Source organism: Oreochromis aureus, linkage group 18 (assembly GCF_013358895.1).
Source record: "Oreochromis aureus strain Israel breed Guangdong linkage group 18, ZZ_aureus, whole genome shotgun sequence".
Lineage (NCBI taxonomy): Eukaryota > Metazoa > Chordata > Actinopteri > Cichliformes > Cichlidae > Oreochromis > Oreochromis aureus.
This window is the reverse complement of record NC_052959.1, coordinates 32,049,507-32,067,815: the sequence shown is the minus strand read 5'-3', so window position 1 is coordinate 32,067,815 and position 18,309 is coordinate 32,049,507. Positions and strand designations below refer to the sequence as shown.

At 42.1% G+C, this 18,309-nt stretch overlaps 1 protein-coding gene and 1 long non-coding RNA gene across 3 annotated transcripts; both read left to right on the top strand.

Annotated features, from left to right (window-relative positions):
• The first annotated feature begins 104 nt into the window (after positions 1–104).
• Positions 105–13,936, top strand: tmem71 (transmembrane protein 71). 2 transcript variants are annotated; one of them, XM_031735272.2, is made up of 11 exons: positions 107–421; positions 3,235–3,303; positions 4,193–4,251; positions 4,699–4,741; positions 4,833–5,042; positions 6,959–7,221; positions 7,304–7,498; positions 7,716–7,782; positions 8,398–8,459; positions 9,503–9,552; positions 9,639–13,936. In XM_031735272.2, exons 3-11 carry the CDS (start codon positions 4,221–4,223, stop codon positions 9,660–9,662), a joined length of 945 nt encoding a protein of 314 aa, XP_031591132.1. In that variant the 5' UTR covers positions 107–421; positions 3,235–3,303; positions 4,193–4,220; the 3' UTR covers positions 9,663–13,936. The 2 variants fall into 2 exon arrangements, with proteins under 2 accessions (XP_031591140.1, XP_031591132.1); XM_031735280.2 differs by lacking the exon at positions 3,235–3,303 and having other exon boundaries at positions 105–421.
• A 209-nt stretch (positions 13,937–14,145) lies between these two features.
• On the top strand, positions 14,146–15,421 carry LOC120434285. Its single transcript, XR_005609037.1, has 3 exons — positions 14,146–14,353; positions 14,651–14,701; positions 14,797–15,421. It is a non-coding gene; the product is annotated as an uncharacterized LOC120434285 (long non-coding RNA).
• Positions 15,422–18,309: the final 2,888 nt, after the last annotated feature.

Sequence of the window (18,309 nt, the reverse complement as noted above, 5' to 3'; positions counted from 1 at the left end):
TTTTGAGAGGGGCAGCCAATCAGAAGAAAGTTGTCTGAAAGGGTTAGACTCTAAAACAGCTGGCTTCTAAACAGAGATGTAAACAGAGATATAAAGAAGAAAAACCTGCATGAATATATATTTTATTCAATATTAAATTATATCGTTTTGCGCAGTTTAAATATGTTTGTGTCACTTGGTGCTTTTACTTTGAAATCCTTGTGAGTTTTAATTTGACAGCAGCCGCTGCTTCCTGCGTGTGGGCGAGGCAGAGTGACAGCTGCGAGCTGCAGACTTGTTTTTATCCTCCTGGAGACGAAATGTGAAGGTTTCAAAGCGAAAGTCCAGAAGAAAAAATACGAAAAAGAAAAACGAAAAAGGTTCAACGCCCGGAAGAAGATTTTTCTGTACTTCCGGACAAAAAAAGGAGGAAAACTGATCGGTGAGTTGAGCTTCAGTCCCGTTAGTTTCTCTTTGTCTATTTTTCTGCTGCTGATCCAACTTAAAACACACAAACAAACTCAAACAGGCGTTTTTTAACAGGCTGGATATTTATGCAAACTTTAATTGCATCATAAAAGAAAATATAAATAAAAATAAACTTGCTTGTGTTTATAAAGCGTCTTTTATTATTTCCGTTTATTTACACGATAATAAAAACTGTAATTCCAGGTTGTTTTCGGTATCACGTGTTTATCAGAGTAAAATAACACCACAGATGTTTTATAGTGGGAATACTTCAGGAATGATCAGAGGTGCATCACGTGGGAAAAACACGGAGATCAAAGTGTTAACTGGATATTCTGATATTCGGATCATTTTAAACCAGCAAAGTGTGAAAAAATCATAAATAATGACCGAACAGCTGAAAGTTAGTGTGTTACAGGGATATGACACAGAAATACTCAACAATGAGGACGAGCAGTAATAAAACTGGTGCTCATTATTGTTGCTCATTATTAACGAAACAAAACAAAAATCCTCAGATTTACACGAAAACTGATTTTAGAGCTGAAACACCAAACTGAAGGAGTCTGAGTGTCTGAAGGTGGAAAATGGTTTCTTCCGTTTTTGACGCGTTTTCCTCCAACATCAGCAGCTCCAGCAGAGACCAGCCTGCTGCTGCAAGGCATGCTGGGACACACAGGATGGGAAGAGTCCATAAAGGGGGCACAGAGGGGGGATTCAATTATTATATAAATAATTTAAATTATCTTTAGTCTCAATACAGAAACAGGAAACTATACGAACATCCACGTAACAGCTGAAGTTTTTTTTAATGTGTTAATATTTAGTTTTATTAGATCAAAATGAAGTTAGTATTATATATTATTATATAATATTTTATTATTTTATATGATGCATCAGAAGCACTTTTACAGGAGAGACCAGCCTGCTGCTGCAGCGACAGCAAAGTATCAGAAACACAAAATACGACGTAAAATCAAACAAATGAAGAAGAAGAAGGAAAAACGTTCACAGAAGTCAAATGTAGAGATTCAAATCATCTTTTTTCCTTTTATTAGTGAATGTAGTCATAACTGTCCTGATTGAAAACACTCGAAACTCCAACGTGAAAAAGAAGAAAAGAAACAAACGGTCAGATCTGAAAAGCCGCAGCCATCAAATGTTCTTTGTTTAAAAATCTCTCAGATTAAAGTTCAGTTCTGCATTTTCACTGAAAAGTTGACAGCAGGCAGTTTTCTGATCACACAGAAATCCCAGAAAGAGTTCAGAGCTGCATGAGTTTACAGACTGTAGTCCAAACCTCTCTTCCTCTGCTGTTTTCAGTCAACACAAACTGAAATAAACATAATGTTTGATCTGGCAGCGTTTTGTCCTTCCTGACACAAACCCAGAGGGATCGATCGTAACACAAATCATTATTCCCAGATATTTCCAGATCGGATCCTGTAGTTTGATATAAAAAGTCTGTCTTTATCTGAAGCCTCATGGGAAAAAAGTCCTTTTTACTTTTTCCCAGAACATGAAAAATCTTTTATTTGAATGTTTCACTCAGGCGGAAGTCATAAACAGCAGAAATAATAAAATGTAAACGCTGCTCTCCAGAGGATAAACATAGAGTCTGAGGCCCACGGCAGGCCCACCAGAGCCTGCAGCTCGGCCCACTCGCAGCTTTGCAGCTGTGCAGCTGTGCAAGAGCTGCGCAGGACGAGGAACGTTTAAAATCCTTCAGAGGCTGAACCAGCATCAGGTTATTGTTTTACTCACAGGCGTCACCCAACGTGTGCTGCTTAAAGCGCCATGAAGGTGCCATGGCTAAAAAATATCTTTGTGACATCAAACTGATCGAACGCAGAAAAAAACTGAGAGTAAAATTTAAAAAACAAACAAACATATTTTTCCTCCTCAGTTTCAGGGATGGACGGATAATTAAATGTGAAGCATTTTAAATCTGTTTAAACAGTTCAAAGGTGCCTTTTTTATTGGTTTACAGGTGTGCAGGTGCTCAGCTGTGCAGGTGTGCTGCATGTGGCACATGGACTGAGAAGAGTTTGACACGCCTGTGATAAACTCTTCAGATTATAATCTGCAGGTTTACAGAAAAAAGTTTAAAAACATCAGAAATCTTTCAGATGTTTGCGCTGAGGTGTAGCAGATGTGGGAGGAGTCTTTCTTCTTCCCTCCTAGCTCACGCCGCTTCCTTCTCTTGTTTTGCTTTTGGAGAGCTGAACCTTCATCATTGAGTCTCGCTGCTGAGTGGACGTTAACCGGACGCCAGACGGGTTTTCTTTTGAATCTTGAGGAGGAGCAGAGAAAGACGAGCCCCAGGCTCCTCCTCCTCCTCCTCATCTATTCGCTGTGACACAGAGCGCCTCTGTTCACTGCCCTCTAACAGTCTGTGTGTTCAAATCAGGGCCACTCAGCCTGCTGATGACTCCTCTTCATCAGATCCCCGGGCCTTCATCCTCGGCCTCTTGTTGTGTTCTTTTCTCATCCTGCCACGAAGGCTCGTTACCCATGAAACACGATGTGGGATCCAAATGTGATGATGTGCTTCAGTTTGTACTGAAGTCTTTGTCCCTCAGAGCTTCCTGTTCCCAAACCGTCACACTCACCGGCTCTTTGTCCAGCGTCTGTGTCTCTCATACAGAAACGATAGTTTATACAAACTCGTTTCCTGTGTGTGTGTGTGTGCACGTGTGTGTGCATGCGTGTATGTGTCAGTCAGCTGATGAAGGGTTGACAGGAAGTGTGAGCTCAGAGTCACAGCGTCTGTTTTTCTTTCTGCAGTCTGCTCTCAGGCTGCGTCTCTGCAGGATGTGAGAGAAGCACAGCAGAGAACAAAGAGCAACTTTAAAGGTAAGGCCCAAAAACAGAGCCTGTTTTAAATATCCTGATCAGTCTGGATTAGATTAACTCAGATTAGCTCCAGTTAATCCCTCGAGTGCTCAGACTGCAGAGATTCAGCTGAACTGAGTGAAGCTTTGCTGAGGAGCAGATCAGACAGGAAGAAGGATTCTTAAAGAGCTGAAGTCACAGAAAGAGAAACAAGATTTCTTTTGGATTTTCTAGATTTTTCTTCTCGTTGGGAGTCAAACCAGCAAAAAATGACTCGACTAATAAAAACTGTGTGTAAAAGTCTGAGAAATGTCTGTGAGCTCCAGCTGAGATACACAGAACAACAACTTCCTTTATGAACACACACTGTGGTTTACTCAGACTCACACACACAAAATCCTGCTGCTACAAATACTCACTACACCACCGAGTGCAGATTAATCCACCGCTGAAAACAGACCCCAACAACAGGAACTTTAAATAGAGACAGAGGAAAGTTCAAATGTGCTTTTTTTTATCCCAAAAGTTTGGAAATTCCTGTAAAAACAATAGACCCAACCCAGAGTAGCTCAGCCAAATACAATAAAATAAAAGTTCAATAAAGATTACACGAAGAAAGGAGCTCAGTTAAAAAGAAAAAATAATTCTGTTCAGTTCAGTTTTATTTATAAAGCCCCGAATCACAACAACAGTTTCCTGTTAAATCTAATAAAGTGAATGAATAATAAAAAGAATAAAAGTGTCCCGCTGTCAGCTGACGGCGTTCAGTGTGAGACTGATCGTGTCTGAGGTCAGGAGGGTTGGAGAGGCGCTCTCTCTGTCGGTTTTGGCCTTTCATTGAAAACATTTGTTAGAAAAACATCTGCCTGCTTCTCACCGACAGCTGTTTGGTTTCTCATGTGCTTCACAGATCCACGGACGCCACTCTGCAGACAAACATGGCTCTGTTCTTCTCCGGCGCCGTCACAAGTACGTCACCGACATCACCGACATCACCCACCACGTTCACCAACACTTTATTTTTATTCTGGGACTTGATTATGACATTGTAGCAAATTTTCTTTGTGTCTATTTGAACTCTTCAGACTGTTTTGGAGTCAGAACCAGAAACCAAACTAAAGCTTTTAGCGGCTCCACAGATCTGATTTTAGCTCCTCAGACGTGCTCTGTGCGGCACTTTGTTCCCCGCCTGTCACATTCCTGCTCAACTTTTATCTTCATCGCCTCCTCTGTGCAGATTTACCCAGGAATGCTCTGTACCTCTCCATGCTGATACAAGTCGTCTGTATTTAGAAACCACTTGTGTGTGTGTGTGTGTGTGTGTGTGTGTGTGTGTGTGTGTGTGTGTGTGTGTGTGTGTGTGTGTGTGTGTGTGTGTGTGTGTGTGTAACTCTGATGGTCTTTTCTGCCGCTCAGGTTCTCCAGTCAAGCGAAGGTTGAGGAGCAGTCACTGTCAGAGGTAAAAGCACTGTTTATTTCCTGTTTCTGATGAATGTGTCAAGTCTCAGCAGGAGGAGTTTGAAAAGCCTTTGCTCGTCTCTCTCCTGCAGCCTCGACGTGTCTCTGCTCTCTCCTGACTCCTCCTACATCTGCTACACCTCAGTGCACGGCAGCGAGCCCTGTTGCTGCCGCCGCTCGCCACGCCTCCTCACCAACGGATACTATGACGTGACCGAGAACAGCTTCTCCTGGGATGACGAGGGCAACGTGTCACTGACGCCCTGCAAAACCAGCATCTCCTACAAGGAGAACCTGCACAGGTGAGAGCGGCAGGTAGACCAGGAGGCTCCCATTTTTACCTGAGTTCTGGAAGCAGGAAAAACTTTGTTTCAGTGCGCTTGCTCGTACCACGTTCATGCACAAGTAAAAGTTGTGACTTTTATTTTGAAAACGAACTATCTCCATTTCCTGTTTGTGTCACACTTCTTGAAGACATGTTGAGGAGGTCATTTAGCCATTTAAATCAGCTGTGTTGGATCAAGGACACATCCAAAACCTGCAGGACACCGACCCTCGAGGCCTGGAGTTTGACACCTGTGCAGTAGGGGAATGCACGTTTTCCCTAACAACAGTTGGTTGCCAGGTGGTCACTGACCAGTCTGTGTTACTGGGGCTTTAACAGTCATTTTCCCAGCGACTGTGATTAACCTCCAGCAACTACTCACAACCGGCTGGGGATTTTTTTCTTTATGAATCGTGGTTGCCAAATGGTTGCAGATCAGTCTCTTGGCCTGTGTGACCAGGTTTTATTCGTTGATCCTACACTGCTACCACAATTGGCACACGTCCAAAATGGTGGATTAATTCGTCTAACTTTACGGACACTACGACCATAGCTGTTGTTTGGTTTTTCTGTTTTTATTTCAATCCAAAGTGAAATCAGAGCTGTGCCTTTACATGGAAACTAGCAAGCTAACCCCTGCTAACTTCGAACTCGTCTGAACTCATGAATCTTCTTTTTCGTGAAGACCTGGACGTTAAACTTTAGTGAAACACATGGACGAACAGTCCCAACAGTTTTTTGGGATTGTAAAAATCTGGACTGTGTTAAGCTCAAACTCTGCCTCAGAGTTAGTTTGATTTTATTAACCAAAGGAGAGTTTATACCAAGAAATGTCCGCTGTTTGCACTGCAGCTAATGGACAGCGTTTACTGCATTTTACAGCATCACAAGAAGTTTAATGTTGCTAACGTTTTTGTTACCAAAATCTGAGAAAAAGTTTTTTACATGTTTTTTTTTGGGGGTGGAATGATCGATGACATCAGCTACAGTTACAGAGCTGAGAGAACCGAACCCCAAACGCTTTGTGACATCGTTTAAGCAAAGTTTGGAAAAACCTTCGTTCCATAACATTTTCCTCTCTCTTTAGGATTATTTTACATCAGCAACAGGAACATAACGTCTCACGGTTGTACAAATGTATGACAGCTGTTAAACACACACACACCCACACACACACACACCTCTTTATAGCGGTGAGGTCACCTCCAACAGCCAATCAGAGTGAGCCGCTCGGCACATGTCGGGCAGGTTTTAAAGCTGTAAATTCTTCAGACCTGACATCAGCTGCTCTCGGGGACCAGGGTGTGTGATGTCATTGATCACTGTTGCTAGGAGACCCCATGTTATTGAACACTTTGCCACCAACATGAGAAAAGCGTCTTTGTTCTGTTACATGAACTGTGTGTTCACAGGTGACGCCTTCATGTGTTTGCAGAGTTCATCTTTTAAAAACAACTAAAAGTCTTACTTTACTTTAAAATTCGATTAAATGTGCTTCCTGACGTTTATTTCTTGGTGTGCAGTCAGACAGAGCAGGCCGCTGCGCTCAGATTTGGTCGTTTCCTGTGGTTTTAAATTACATTGTGGTTATTTTTGTCAGGCTGTGGTCATTCTCTGAGGAAGTGTTTTCACACTCGAGTTGCTTTTGGTCACTTTCTGCACTTTAACCCACTTTGTTGGGTTTGGGGTTTTTTGTTGGAGGTTTACTCTCGTTCTTTAGCTCTTTGTGGATTTCGTTCTTTCACTTTGATGTTGTTTTAGGTCATTTTGTTCATCTTTTCTGTGCAAAGAGACACAAAAATTCCTCAAAATGACAAAAAGTTCAAAATAACTCGTAACATGCCAAATGACCTCTAACCCACACATGTGTCTGAACACTCGTTTTTCTTTCAGGGTTTTCCGGCGCAGGCGGCGACCTCGCAGCTCGCTGGTTCGCCTGCTGAGTGACGTCACGGAGAGCTGCCAGTCGTGGCTCGATGAGAAGGTCTTCAGAGGCGTTTTCGGGACAGGGAACAACTGGAACCAGAAGCAGGAAGTTGACCAGGACCATGACCTGGACTGGTCCAGGTGCAGCCCTGATGGTCTGGCCTGTCTGGACGAGTCCTGGTCGCCGCTCAACAGCACCGAGCTGGAGGAGAGCCGTGCCTTCACGTACGGTGGGTAACCGGCCGCTTAAAGGGCGAGTTCACTCAAATGAACTCAGACGACAATGAACAATGATTTTTTTTTTTCTTTCAGACCCCACTGAGGTCCCGACTCCTCCCGACAAAGAAGCCCCGCCTCCAAATCTCCTGATCCACGAGGAGATTTGCTCTGAGATCTGTCAATCAAAGGAGCGTTTCACCCAGTCGCTGGGCGGCCTCTCCGAAGTCCCGCCTCCTTCACCTTTCTACACCAACACCTGCTGCTGTCAGGTGTCACCTGAGCCCACAGGTGAGCCGCAGGGTCTCTGATGTCAGAGGCCTGCAGAGGCTCGTAGCAGCCTGCTCAGATCCAGTCTGAATCTCTCCGTTCTCTCGACTTTAATGCTGAATGAAAAACATTTGATGATTTTTATCTGCAGAAACCACCAAAGACACAAAACCAACACCCACGATCTCCACCACAAAGCCTGTTCACTTCACCTGAGTTATTCTTCTTTCTGTTTCAGGGTTCACGATGAAGGCCCTCCTTCTTCTCTTCTTCACCGTCTTCATCTTCACAGCTCTGTATTCGGGGTGAGACCTCAGTTCCTAATTTCGTTTTTTTCAGAGCAGATTGTTTGATTGATCAGTATGAAGCAAGAAAATCTCTTTAAGTCTCCCAGAAAATCTTCCTGAAGCTGATCGAGGATGTGAAAACGCCTCATCTGTCCGTTCAGTTTAGTTTAGAAAGCTGCAGCAGCTAAATGCAACATAGAAGCAGAAACACAATTTATTTATTAACGGTTCTAAAATATGTATAAAAGTTAAAAACATGTTTGTTTCTCTTATTGCTGAGTGAGAGGCGGGTCTCACTGAGAAACGGCACGCCAGAGAAATCAATAAGACTCTCCCATTTTACGTCCTTCCTCACTCTGAAAATTAAAAAATAATAAATAATAATTTACAAAATGAAATGCATCTTTTTAAGCTAGTGACTGAGCCCATAACATGGTCACAGAGATGCTTTCCCACAGTTTTCTAAGTAAGTGTCGCCCCCTGGTGGCCTTTAATAGAATACGCTTTAAGACACCTCCACACTGGCTTCATGTTTCAGACCTGAAGCTGCCTCCATGTTTTGTCCCGTCTACAGAAACGGCGTGACCTTTGTGTGTGGAAGTGCCGCTGTGTTCAAAGACTGATGTTTTGCAGGTGTCTGTGGTGGAGCGCGACTGTCACGTCGACCGTCTTCATGATGATCACAACATGTATGCGTGAGTATCACCGACATTTCTGTTCAGTGATTAAAGAGCTTTTGTCTTCAGGTAACAGAAACTCCGTCAGAGGTGCAGATGTGACCCGTTAATTATTCAGTTTACAGAAGTTTCTCTGCCCCTCAGTGAGCTGTGACAGTGTGAGTCCCTGTTTTACAGTCACACTGCTGTGAAAGGAGCCGCTCTTCATCACTACAGGCTGCCTTTAAACAGAAATAAGACGTTTGTCTCCCTCTGCTGGCAGTGAGAGTCATTACTTTATTGGATGTTTCCACTGTACTTCCAGCTCCCTGCTTTGGCTCTGCTGGGCTGTTTTTTGTAATGAATGAGAAAGTTGTTTTTTAAATGCTGGTTTAAATCTGCAGTCACCTGCAGCCCAGTATTTGTTTCAACCACTGCTCTTGGAGCACGAGTGATACCAGTTTGGCCCAGTTTGGCCTTTTAACTTAAACTGGTTATAAAGACTCTCAAAGTCTTCAAATATTCACATTTAACTTGTTTACGAGAAGCTGGTAATTACAGCTTCAGACTTTTCCCAAATACCAGCTTTAAGTGTTTAAAATTTGTAAATAAATGGATCAGCTGATTGATTAAGGCGCCCCACAGCCTTAAAATCAAAACCACTGACTGAAACAAAGGACAGACGACTACATTTCTGTACAACTATATTATATTTTATTATATAAAATGACCAGTTTGTCTTCCAAAGAAAAAGCCGAAACAACTGCAACTTGTTTAAAATCCAGAGAGATGAATGCAGTCTGTTAGAGATATTAATACTAGCAGTCATAAAAACCTGCAGATGGTAAATCATTACAGTGTTGTTTGGGTTACATTTATTAGTTTTGGGGTCTTAAAAGCCTTGAAAACACCATTGTCCTGTAATAAACCCAATGAATCCTGTTAATTATAATACGAACTAATAAAAGTAAATCTGGTGCAGTTTTTCTCTGCAGCTCCTGTGTGCTTTAAATCTGCCACCAGAGAACGAATCTGATTTCATTTTTGTGATTTTAACTCGTCGCTGCTCTCGTTTCTTTCAGTCCTGACAAAGTCGGGCCCGCTGGGCGAGTGGAGGAGGGCGAAGACGGAGGTGAGTCTGAAATCAGAAACCTGGTTTCTCCGTTTGAGCTGCAGAGGAGAAACGAGTTTTAACAGCTGCCACTGATTCTGTTTCAGGACATCACGTCAAGAAACGAGTGAGGAAACACGTCAGGAGAACCTGAAGGAGGAGAGGGCGAAAAGGTCGGACGGGACTCACCAGAAACGTTAGATTCTGACTATTATTTCACTTTATGTTTGCATGTGAGGTGCACAAAATAATCTAAGCTCCAGAAAACATTTTAGAGCAAACATTTCTCCTTTTAAAGCAAAAATCACTCCTTAAAAGAGGTTTTTGTATTCGCAACATTTCTAAAAATGTGTCATCTTTACGTTGAAATGTACACGCAGAGCAGGAGGCTGCTTCGTGCGTTTAGTCAGATTTAAGCCATGAAATGTCTTCTACGTGTTTAATGTTTGGATTCTGCAGCTGGAAAATGTTGTTATTAAAGTGTTGAAGGAGCTCAGTGGCACATGTTAGTAGTTTAGCAGCTTAGAAAGCTAAAAACATTCATATCAACTCAAAATGTAGCCGATGTATTTTAGGAGTGTCTTCTTTCTTTGGTTTGTAGTTGATCTTGGCTTTTTTGAGCGTTCCAAAGTGACCAAACGTCGGATGTTTAATGTCTGCAAAACTAATTCAGGGTTAAAGGGCAAAAAAATCAATAAAAATAAGAGCTGTGACTTTTTATAAAAACCAAATGCACAAAAATCACCTGGAGGCTATAAAAGTGCCATTTTTTTCCTCCAGAATAAACAGAACGAAGAGTTTTACTACAAAATAAAATACTCACAAACACAGTGAGTATTTTCACATTAAAGTTCAGCTCAGATTTTATTGTGAAAGTCAGATTCCTGAATTCCTGTTAATTTTACTGGTACAAAATAGTTTAAGACTTTCTTACATCTATAAAATCATCGCCGGGTTTAATTTGCTGACATCACTCGACTGACAGGTCAGTGGGCAGGGCCATAGAGTCCAGTAAATCATCCTGATTGATCGCAGTCAGATAAATGAGAGTTTATGAAACTAGCAGAGGCTGTTAAAGCAATCAGACCTCCAGAAGGTCCTCTCAATTCTCCACAAGACTCCCAAACAGCCAACAATCATCTATTTTAAGAACCTTCTCAGGACTGTTTACAGCAGGGGTGTCCAACTTCAAGACATGTTGAGGAGGTCATTTAGCCATTTAGACCAGTTGTGTTGGATCAAGGACGCATCTAAAACCTACAGGACACCGGCCCGTGATGCCTGGAGTTCCCCACCCCTGGTTTAGAACATCTTTAGATGGATGAAGAATTCCAGGCTTTTTGTAAACCAATAAGGTCCTTGGATGCCTCCCCAAACCTCCACAAGAACTCTTAAATCCTCCTGAAGCACTTTGAATCTGCTGCCTTCCAAACCTTCCTTGGACAAGAACCGCCTCATAGCATAGAGGCTCATTTCCAGGATCTGGCCCAAATTCGGGTACTGGATCAGGAAATCCATACTCATCATCTGGTACGGATCTGGCCTGCAGCTGACTTACGTCATTAAAACGCATCCGTGCCGGTATTGGGCCGTTGTGCTAAAACACACCCGCCCAGGTCCGTTGCACGGATCCAGTCCAGAACTTAAGATGGATCTAGCCTGAATCCGGGCCAAATATATTTTATCTGGGTTGTTTCCCCAGTTTTACAGAATAGGTCACAGTAGTGTCCATTACGCATTTGCTGTTCTCTTGGCCACTAGAAACCATGTGAGGTTGTTACAGAAGGAAAATTCTCACATTTGCAATGATCGCTTGAATATTGTGTATGTTTAATGTTAAAGAGCTATTTTCAGGTCGAGTTATTCTCTGCAGCATTTTGTGGTAAAACTCTTCAGCTGTTAGGTGCCTTCAATCAGCCAGCAGTGCTCACACGCTGATAATAATAAAGGGAATCCTGAGATGCTGTTGAAACGCACTGACAGACCTGATGATCAGAGACAGAAAGGTGAGAAACATTCTGCCTTTGAGTGGTTTCTTTCACGCCGTTTGTTCTTGTCTGATTCTTGGGAGACTTTAATGTGGTACAGTGGCACAAACTTAATCCGTACAGGTCAAAGGTTCAAATGTGTTATTTGTGACCTGGTTACACAAACACATTTAAAGCTCTTATTTTTTTAAAGCAAATTTGCCTTTATAAGGAGCAATAATTCCAGAAAATGGAAGAAACTCAACAATAAGCTGGGAGAACGTTTGTGGATTTGGGAGAGAACTCTTAAAGTCACAATAGTCGCTGTAGAAGCTTTGTAAGAAAACCAAGTACTGTAGCGCTTTACGAGATGTTTTGTCTTATAAAGTTGGAATCATGGAATCATGTTTGGGCCTCAAACTACGCCAAGAGTGAAGAAGAAGGAGATGATCTCTGCTTTGGCTCCTCCGGCAGCACAGATCAGCTCCTCTGGTGTTAAACTGAACTATTTGTGTGATAAAGTTTGTATAAACCGACCAGCGGAGCAGAGAAATATTTAACTCTTCATGTTCAGATCATTTGAAGAATTTAGAATAAAAAAAGAAAACAAGATATAACTTCATTATGCTGGTTTAGGTCACATGGGAGCTGCATTAATTAAGAAATGTGATTCTAACGTGTACGTGAACATCTGGGCTTTAGTTATAACTGGAAAACTGAGACCTAATCCTGAAAACTATCAAGATCAGACTATTATGTAGTCTGTTGGTTAAAGTAGTTAAACACCAATTGAAAGTGTAGATCCACACCCAGAATGCTCTAATAAGACCCTGGCTGTGAATTTTTCACTGATGCAAGCAACCCATAAAGACTGGAATCTTTTCCACTGACAACGTTCCTCATGTGACGTGAACTCGGCATCGGATCTGTAGCATGAAGGGTTAAAACGGTCACACCAGATGAGAGGCACAGCCCCCAAACAGCCCACACCAAAAACAGCCCCCAAAATAGACACTTTTTTTTCTCCTTTTTCTAAAATCTGGTTAAATCTGAATAAGGTTTTTTACAGGCTTAAAATAACGTTGACAACTGTTATTTTCCACTTGGTGGGACATTAACAGCGTAACTGCGGTGAATCCTAAAAGACGTATAGTTATCAGCTAACATGCTTGTCAGCCAGGAAATGCTAAAGCTAACGACACTCTTTTACAATTGATATTATTGAAATGAGAAAGGTAAATAAAACTAACTAGCTACAGACAAACTAGCTCGTTCAGCGAAAAGATAGTTGTAGAGTCCTCCATTTTAGCTAATCCCGCACTTAACGTTCATCACTAATTACTAGCAGCACAATTAAAGGAGCCAGTTTTAAAGTTTCAAGGTGTTCAGCTCTGGTGTGACCGAATCTCTGTGGTTAACTCGCTCCCTGTCTTTATGAATCAGGAATTATTGTTAATGTTCAATCCAAGTGCCAAATTTGTTTAACGATAACATTACAGGTGATGTTTTACCACATGTACTTTATTAATGAACAGCAATCAATATGTTGTACTGATATTTTTAATACTGCTCTGCTTGACTTTGAATTTAAAGCTGCGCTTAATACTTTTTGTATAAAAGCAGATCATGGATCAAATGATCAATGAAATTTTTGTAATGGTTTTGCTTTTAATGTTTTAAATACCAGCTGTATGAAGCTTTTCAGCTTCTTCTAAATCCTAGTTTTGGCTTTATGGTCAAAAGTCTGTATTTTCAAAGGTGGTGGAGACCAAAACAGAGCTAAAAACGCAACTCCAGGGATTTTTTCTCTGGGTCTGCCCCCTGTTGGCCAAATATCAGTCAGTGCAGGTTTAAATAAACAAAGTTCAAAGTGGATCAAGTTCTTCTAAATATAAAATTTAGAGTAAAACATGAAAAAATCCTGAGGATGAAAATAATTTAAATAGATTTAAAGATAAATTTTACATTCTGTGTGGAGCAGCTACTGAATATGGAGTTACTGTTATTGTAAATAGTTTTTTAATTTCTATAGACTGCACTTATTTTCAAAGGTGGAATTCTTGCTCGTAACAGCACTTATTTTATCTTTTATTGTATTTTATCGTACTTTGAGTCTCTGGCAGTTAAACTGTAAAATTTCACTTTAAACAAGACGCAAATTCAAATTTAATTTGAACTTCAAGCAAAGGAACAAATTCTGAATGTATTCATGTGAATCAGTGTGAAATCAGCCTCCAAAATGACTGTTTAAACAGTGAAGCAGTCCTTATCTGTTACAGTGTGGATCGCTGTGTTCCAGTCTGCAAATCAGCCTTTTGGCCTGTTGATGGCGCTGTGCTTTGAGAATGAACTTTTACAGTATTTGGGATTTTTCAGCTATGTTTAGTCTCGGCTAAAGTGAATGTTTATGATCCATTAAAGTACATGACAAAGACAAACTGTGTGTCTGTATTTTTTCTTGGTTTTTTTATGGATTTAAATTGACGGTCATATGGATTTCACAGTTTCATTGAATGTCAGCTTTCAGGTGTGAGTAGTCAGTTACCACCTGTTCAACAGCTGAAACTAGTCACTCAGGTGATTCCTTTTGCACATAAAGGAGCAGCAAGTGTTGAGTCTTCATTGTTGTGTGTTTTAATGTATTGAGACTGAACCTGAAGCTGCAAGCAAAGCCTGAATACCTGAGAACTTTCAGAGAAACAGCCCCGGAAATAAAACTCACAACGGAAAGCAAAGGTGGACATTGACATGAAGAACAGACAAGTTTCCCATGAAAATCAGCTGAAAGTGAGAAAAGACGTTCTACTTACTTGAAGAAAAACCACATGAAGAGAGCAGCAGTGCCTCCTGAACTGGTGAGAACAGGTGTGATTATGATGATTTGTTCTGAAACTTTCTGTTAGCAGGTGTAGCTTCGTTTATTATTTTTACAAGAAACAAAATGGCTACATTTGACAATACAAATATCTGATAAGATTACAGTAATGACCTGTAACTCATCTTTCCTTGATGTTAACTGGAAGGATCAACGCCTACATGACAGAAAACATTTTACTGCACTGTAAAGCTACATCTACGTTTAAGAGCTTAGAAAGCTCACAGAATCAAGAATCCAGCATCTTCCACTGATTTCAGATTTTCCAACTTTCCAGATCTCATCAAATCTACTCGTCCATCCATGCTCTCGTGTAAATTTGGCTGACGTGAGTTTAAATTAATTTGAGAACTTTCATGGGTTCTCAAATTAACTTAAATCAGTTTAACAACTTCTTTTTTTTTTTTTTAATGGCTCCAACAGGAAGTGGCCACGAGCCAAAGTACTGCAGCTGCTCAGCAAAACATGGAAAACTTGGATCATGTGATGGTCCCATTGGCAGCTTCTGAAAGTGATTCAGGCGTTTTACTTTTTGTTAATGATTACATCGCTGGTGAATGAACTCAAATTCCTTCAGTATCACTGGCTGGACCTTCACCCTGCAGCAAGCCTGAAATGCCAATCAAACAAGCTGCTACCTTAAGGTGGAGGTAGAGTTAATATAGTCAAAACATTTGTGCTTCATCTTTTTTGGCTCTAAATGGGACCAAAATTTACAAAAATAATATTGTGCTGTATTTAGTACAACTTTAAACTGGTTAAGAAAACCAAAACCTGGCCAGGAAAGGATTTGAGGGCACAGAATGTGGAAGCAACCAGCCACACAAATCACCCCCAGTGGGCCATTAGAAGGAACACCAGATTCAAGCACTACTTCACCAGCTTCACTTTCCAGACCTACATCTTACCACCTGGAAGTAGAGGAAGAAAAAAAGAGAAAAAATTGATTCAGTCTCCACTTTTGTCATGTTAAAACTGAAACGCCTAAAGGATCAAATTTCAAGTGATCAGAATAGTTAAAAACAAAAAACAACAGTTCTGATTTTGGCAGCTGCTTTTATTAAAAATGATGTAAAAAAAACAAGAAAAGGAAGTTCGTTCAGCGTTTCTTCAGTTAGACGTCAGTCACAATGAAACTCGATGTACAGTCATTACAAACATTGGTTACCTTCACACAACCACAGGCTAGTTTCAGACATGAACGCTGTATAAAACACCTGCTACTGAAAAACCACAAGACTTCTGAAGGATTATTTTCAGTCCCTGCCTGGTGACAACATGACCAGTGAAATTTGAAACAGGAAGTACAAGTTCTCTTCCACTTATCCTTATCAGAGCGTGGAGCCTATCCCAGCTACCACAGAAAGGTCGCAAACCTGACACATCGCTGACACAGAGAACAATTGACATTCACAGCTATGGCTATGGCTAGGAGGAGGAGTTGGCCGTCCGACTGGGGTCTGGAATGTGGGGCCTCCCTGCTGCTCCCACCGCAGGGAAAAGGGTAACACCACCTGGGTCTGGGCGCAGTTTCCCCCTCCAGGGGCAAGGGTACCTAGACCCGGGGCTTAGAGTACGCTTGGGGAGTGTGATTGTGTGTACAGTGTCTCTCTATGTCTGTCTCCACGTTGGGTGAGTGTGGAGTAATTGCATTTGAGAGCATGAGGGTGGGAATGGATGTTTGTATCTGTGTGTGCCTGTTTGTCTGTGTCTATATGTCAGGTTGGGTATCAGACGCCACCTCTCTGGGGACATCTCAGGCCATCCAAGGTTTGGAGGCCCATCTCCCCCCACCACTTCCCCTGCCGGTGGTGGACACCCTCAGACATCGGTGCATTGGTGGTTCTTTGTGTCCGGGGGTGGGCGCCCAGGTACCCACCGGCTCACTCCTTGGCGGCTGCTTATCGGGGCCTGGAGCCTGGGGCTCGCTTGGGCCACTTCGGGGATGGGGTGCCCTCGGCCTCTCGGCCCGGGGCTCGGTCACTCAGGCACAGCTGGCTGCCGGGCGGAGCTCATGGGCACGTCACTGCAACCCCCTGGCTTCTGCTCATGCTGCTGCTGTGACCCCTCATCTGGGACTCTCCTCAGCTCTTTCTGGGATAGTGGCGCGGCTGCCCTCTGTTGGTCTTCTTTGGTCTCTTGTGTTCTGGGGGCCTCTGGATGTCTGGAGTTTTGATCTCCTCCATACCTGCTTCATGCCCTGGAGGTCGGGCAGTGGCCCCCACCCTCTAGCAGATCATTACATGAAGGAACCTCTTAAAAACAAGTGCGTTCATGCTCACAGGTGTACACACGGGTGATCACACACACAAACTACACCCTTTTGGGCTCCTACCTCAAAGCGCACTGTGCGCTGTCGATCTCACGTGCTGCACCATAATGTTTAATATTTAGTATTTACTGTCATATTCCCATAGATCATTGTGATCTTGTTTATTACTCTCGTTTTCTTCTGCTTGCTTTCTTTTTTCTTTCTCAACAGGTGATCCAGGTGATCGATATGTATTTTTTTTTGTCTGCTTATTCTGTTGGTTTTTGTTTTTTGCCCTTTTTCCCCGTCCCTCTTCTCAGGTGTTTTTTTTTTTTTTTTTTTTTTTTTTTGTTTTTTTTTTTCCCTCTTTCTTTCTCCCCTTTCTTTCCACAAAAAAAAAAACAAAAACGTGCATTTGTTCACTGGTATGTGGGTGAGGGAATGGAGGAGGGCGAGTTTTCTGAGGCTAGAGACGACATGGCAGCTCTAGAGAAGGATTATGAAGAGGTTGGAGTTGACTCTGCTGATGGTGAGGGAGATGAGGAAGGTGAAGAGTAGGTTCATTGCAATAAAATCATCAAAGTTATGCAAGTTCGCTCAGAAGCACTGTTACATTGTTCTACCAAATCTTGTTACAATATTCCTGTGTATATTTTTCAACTTTAAATAAATGTGTTTGAAAATGGAAGGAGAAAAAAAAAAAAAAAAAGACATTCAGAGCTATGAGCTATTTAGATTCACCAATAACTGAACGTCTTTGGATTGTTGGGGGAAGCCACACAGAAAGGCCCCGCCCAGGTGTTGGAGCTGATCTCAGGACGTTCTGGCTGTGAGGCATCAGTGCCACCTTCACTCTCATTTATAGTCTCTTTAATCGCTCACATACAAGTTCAGGGAAAAACTATTGTTTACTTGGCCTGTTGTATCTAAACTTCACTCAACTGTCAGCGACCTCTGGTCGTCACATCGGCCCACATGGGCGGCAGTTTAGAGATGGAGGTGAGGAGCTCCACCTAGATCTACTGTTCCTACATCTGAGGAGGTTTAGGACACAATCAGCATGCCTCCTCGGCACCTTCCCTTGGAGGTTTTCCAATCACAGTTGGGTGAAGTTGGATCCAGAGGAGACTTCAGTATCCATCCACTTTATCCAAACAGAGCTGTTAGCTTTGGATTTTGTGGGTTTGCTTAGTTTTTACTGTTTAGAAATGTTTGATTTTAGTAGTTTAGTTTTAGTGTTTTATATCAATTATAATAAATGTAAGGGGTTATAATACCAACAGCAGCCTTGCAGACACCTCAGTGTCAGCGAATGGATTCAGGAGAGCTCCAGTGTTTAACTTTAGGCCCTCAGAGGAGTACACAGGCACACAGCAACAGCTCCTCAGGCTTTATTTGGGTTCAGCAACTTTACAAAGACTGAAAGTACGATTACAGTTTGGTTTTAGTTTAGTAAGCATGGATACTGTTTGACTTTTTATTTTAGTTAACTGAAGCTGAGTTTTAATTAAACGTGACTACCTTGATGCCCCAGACAAATACCTGATGGACACAAAGCCCTTTCTTGCCTTCCTTCTGTTACCTGGGTCAAAGGTCAAAGTTTAGACAGAGAACCAGATGCCTCCAGCTCTTCTGGGGGGACACTGAGGATGTCCCCAGCCAACTTGGCTGCACAGACAGCACAT

Bases quoted from the DNA above. Each gene is read 5' to 3' on its own strand.
- tmem71 (XM_031735280.2), top strand. From the start codon at position 4,221: ATGGCTCTGTTCTTCTCCGGCGCCGTCACAA. The intron at 8,460-9,502 runs GTGAGTATCACC...CGTTTCTTTCAG, and splicing joins GATGATCACAACATGTATGC to TCCTGACAAAGTCGGGCCCG. The intron at 9,553-9,638 runs GTGAGTCTGAAA...ATTCTGTTTCAG, and splicing joins GGAGGAGGGCGAAGACGGAG to GACATCACGTCAAGAAACGA.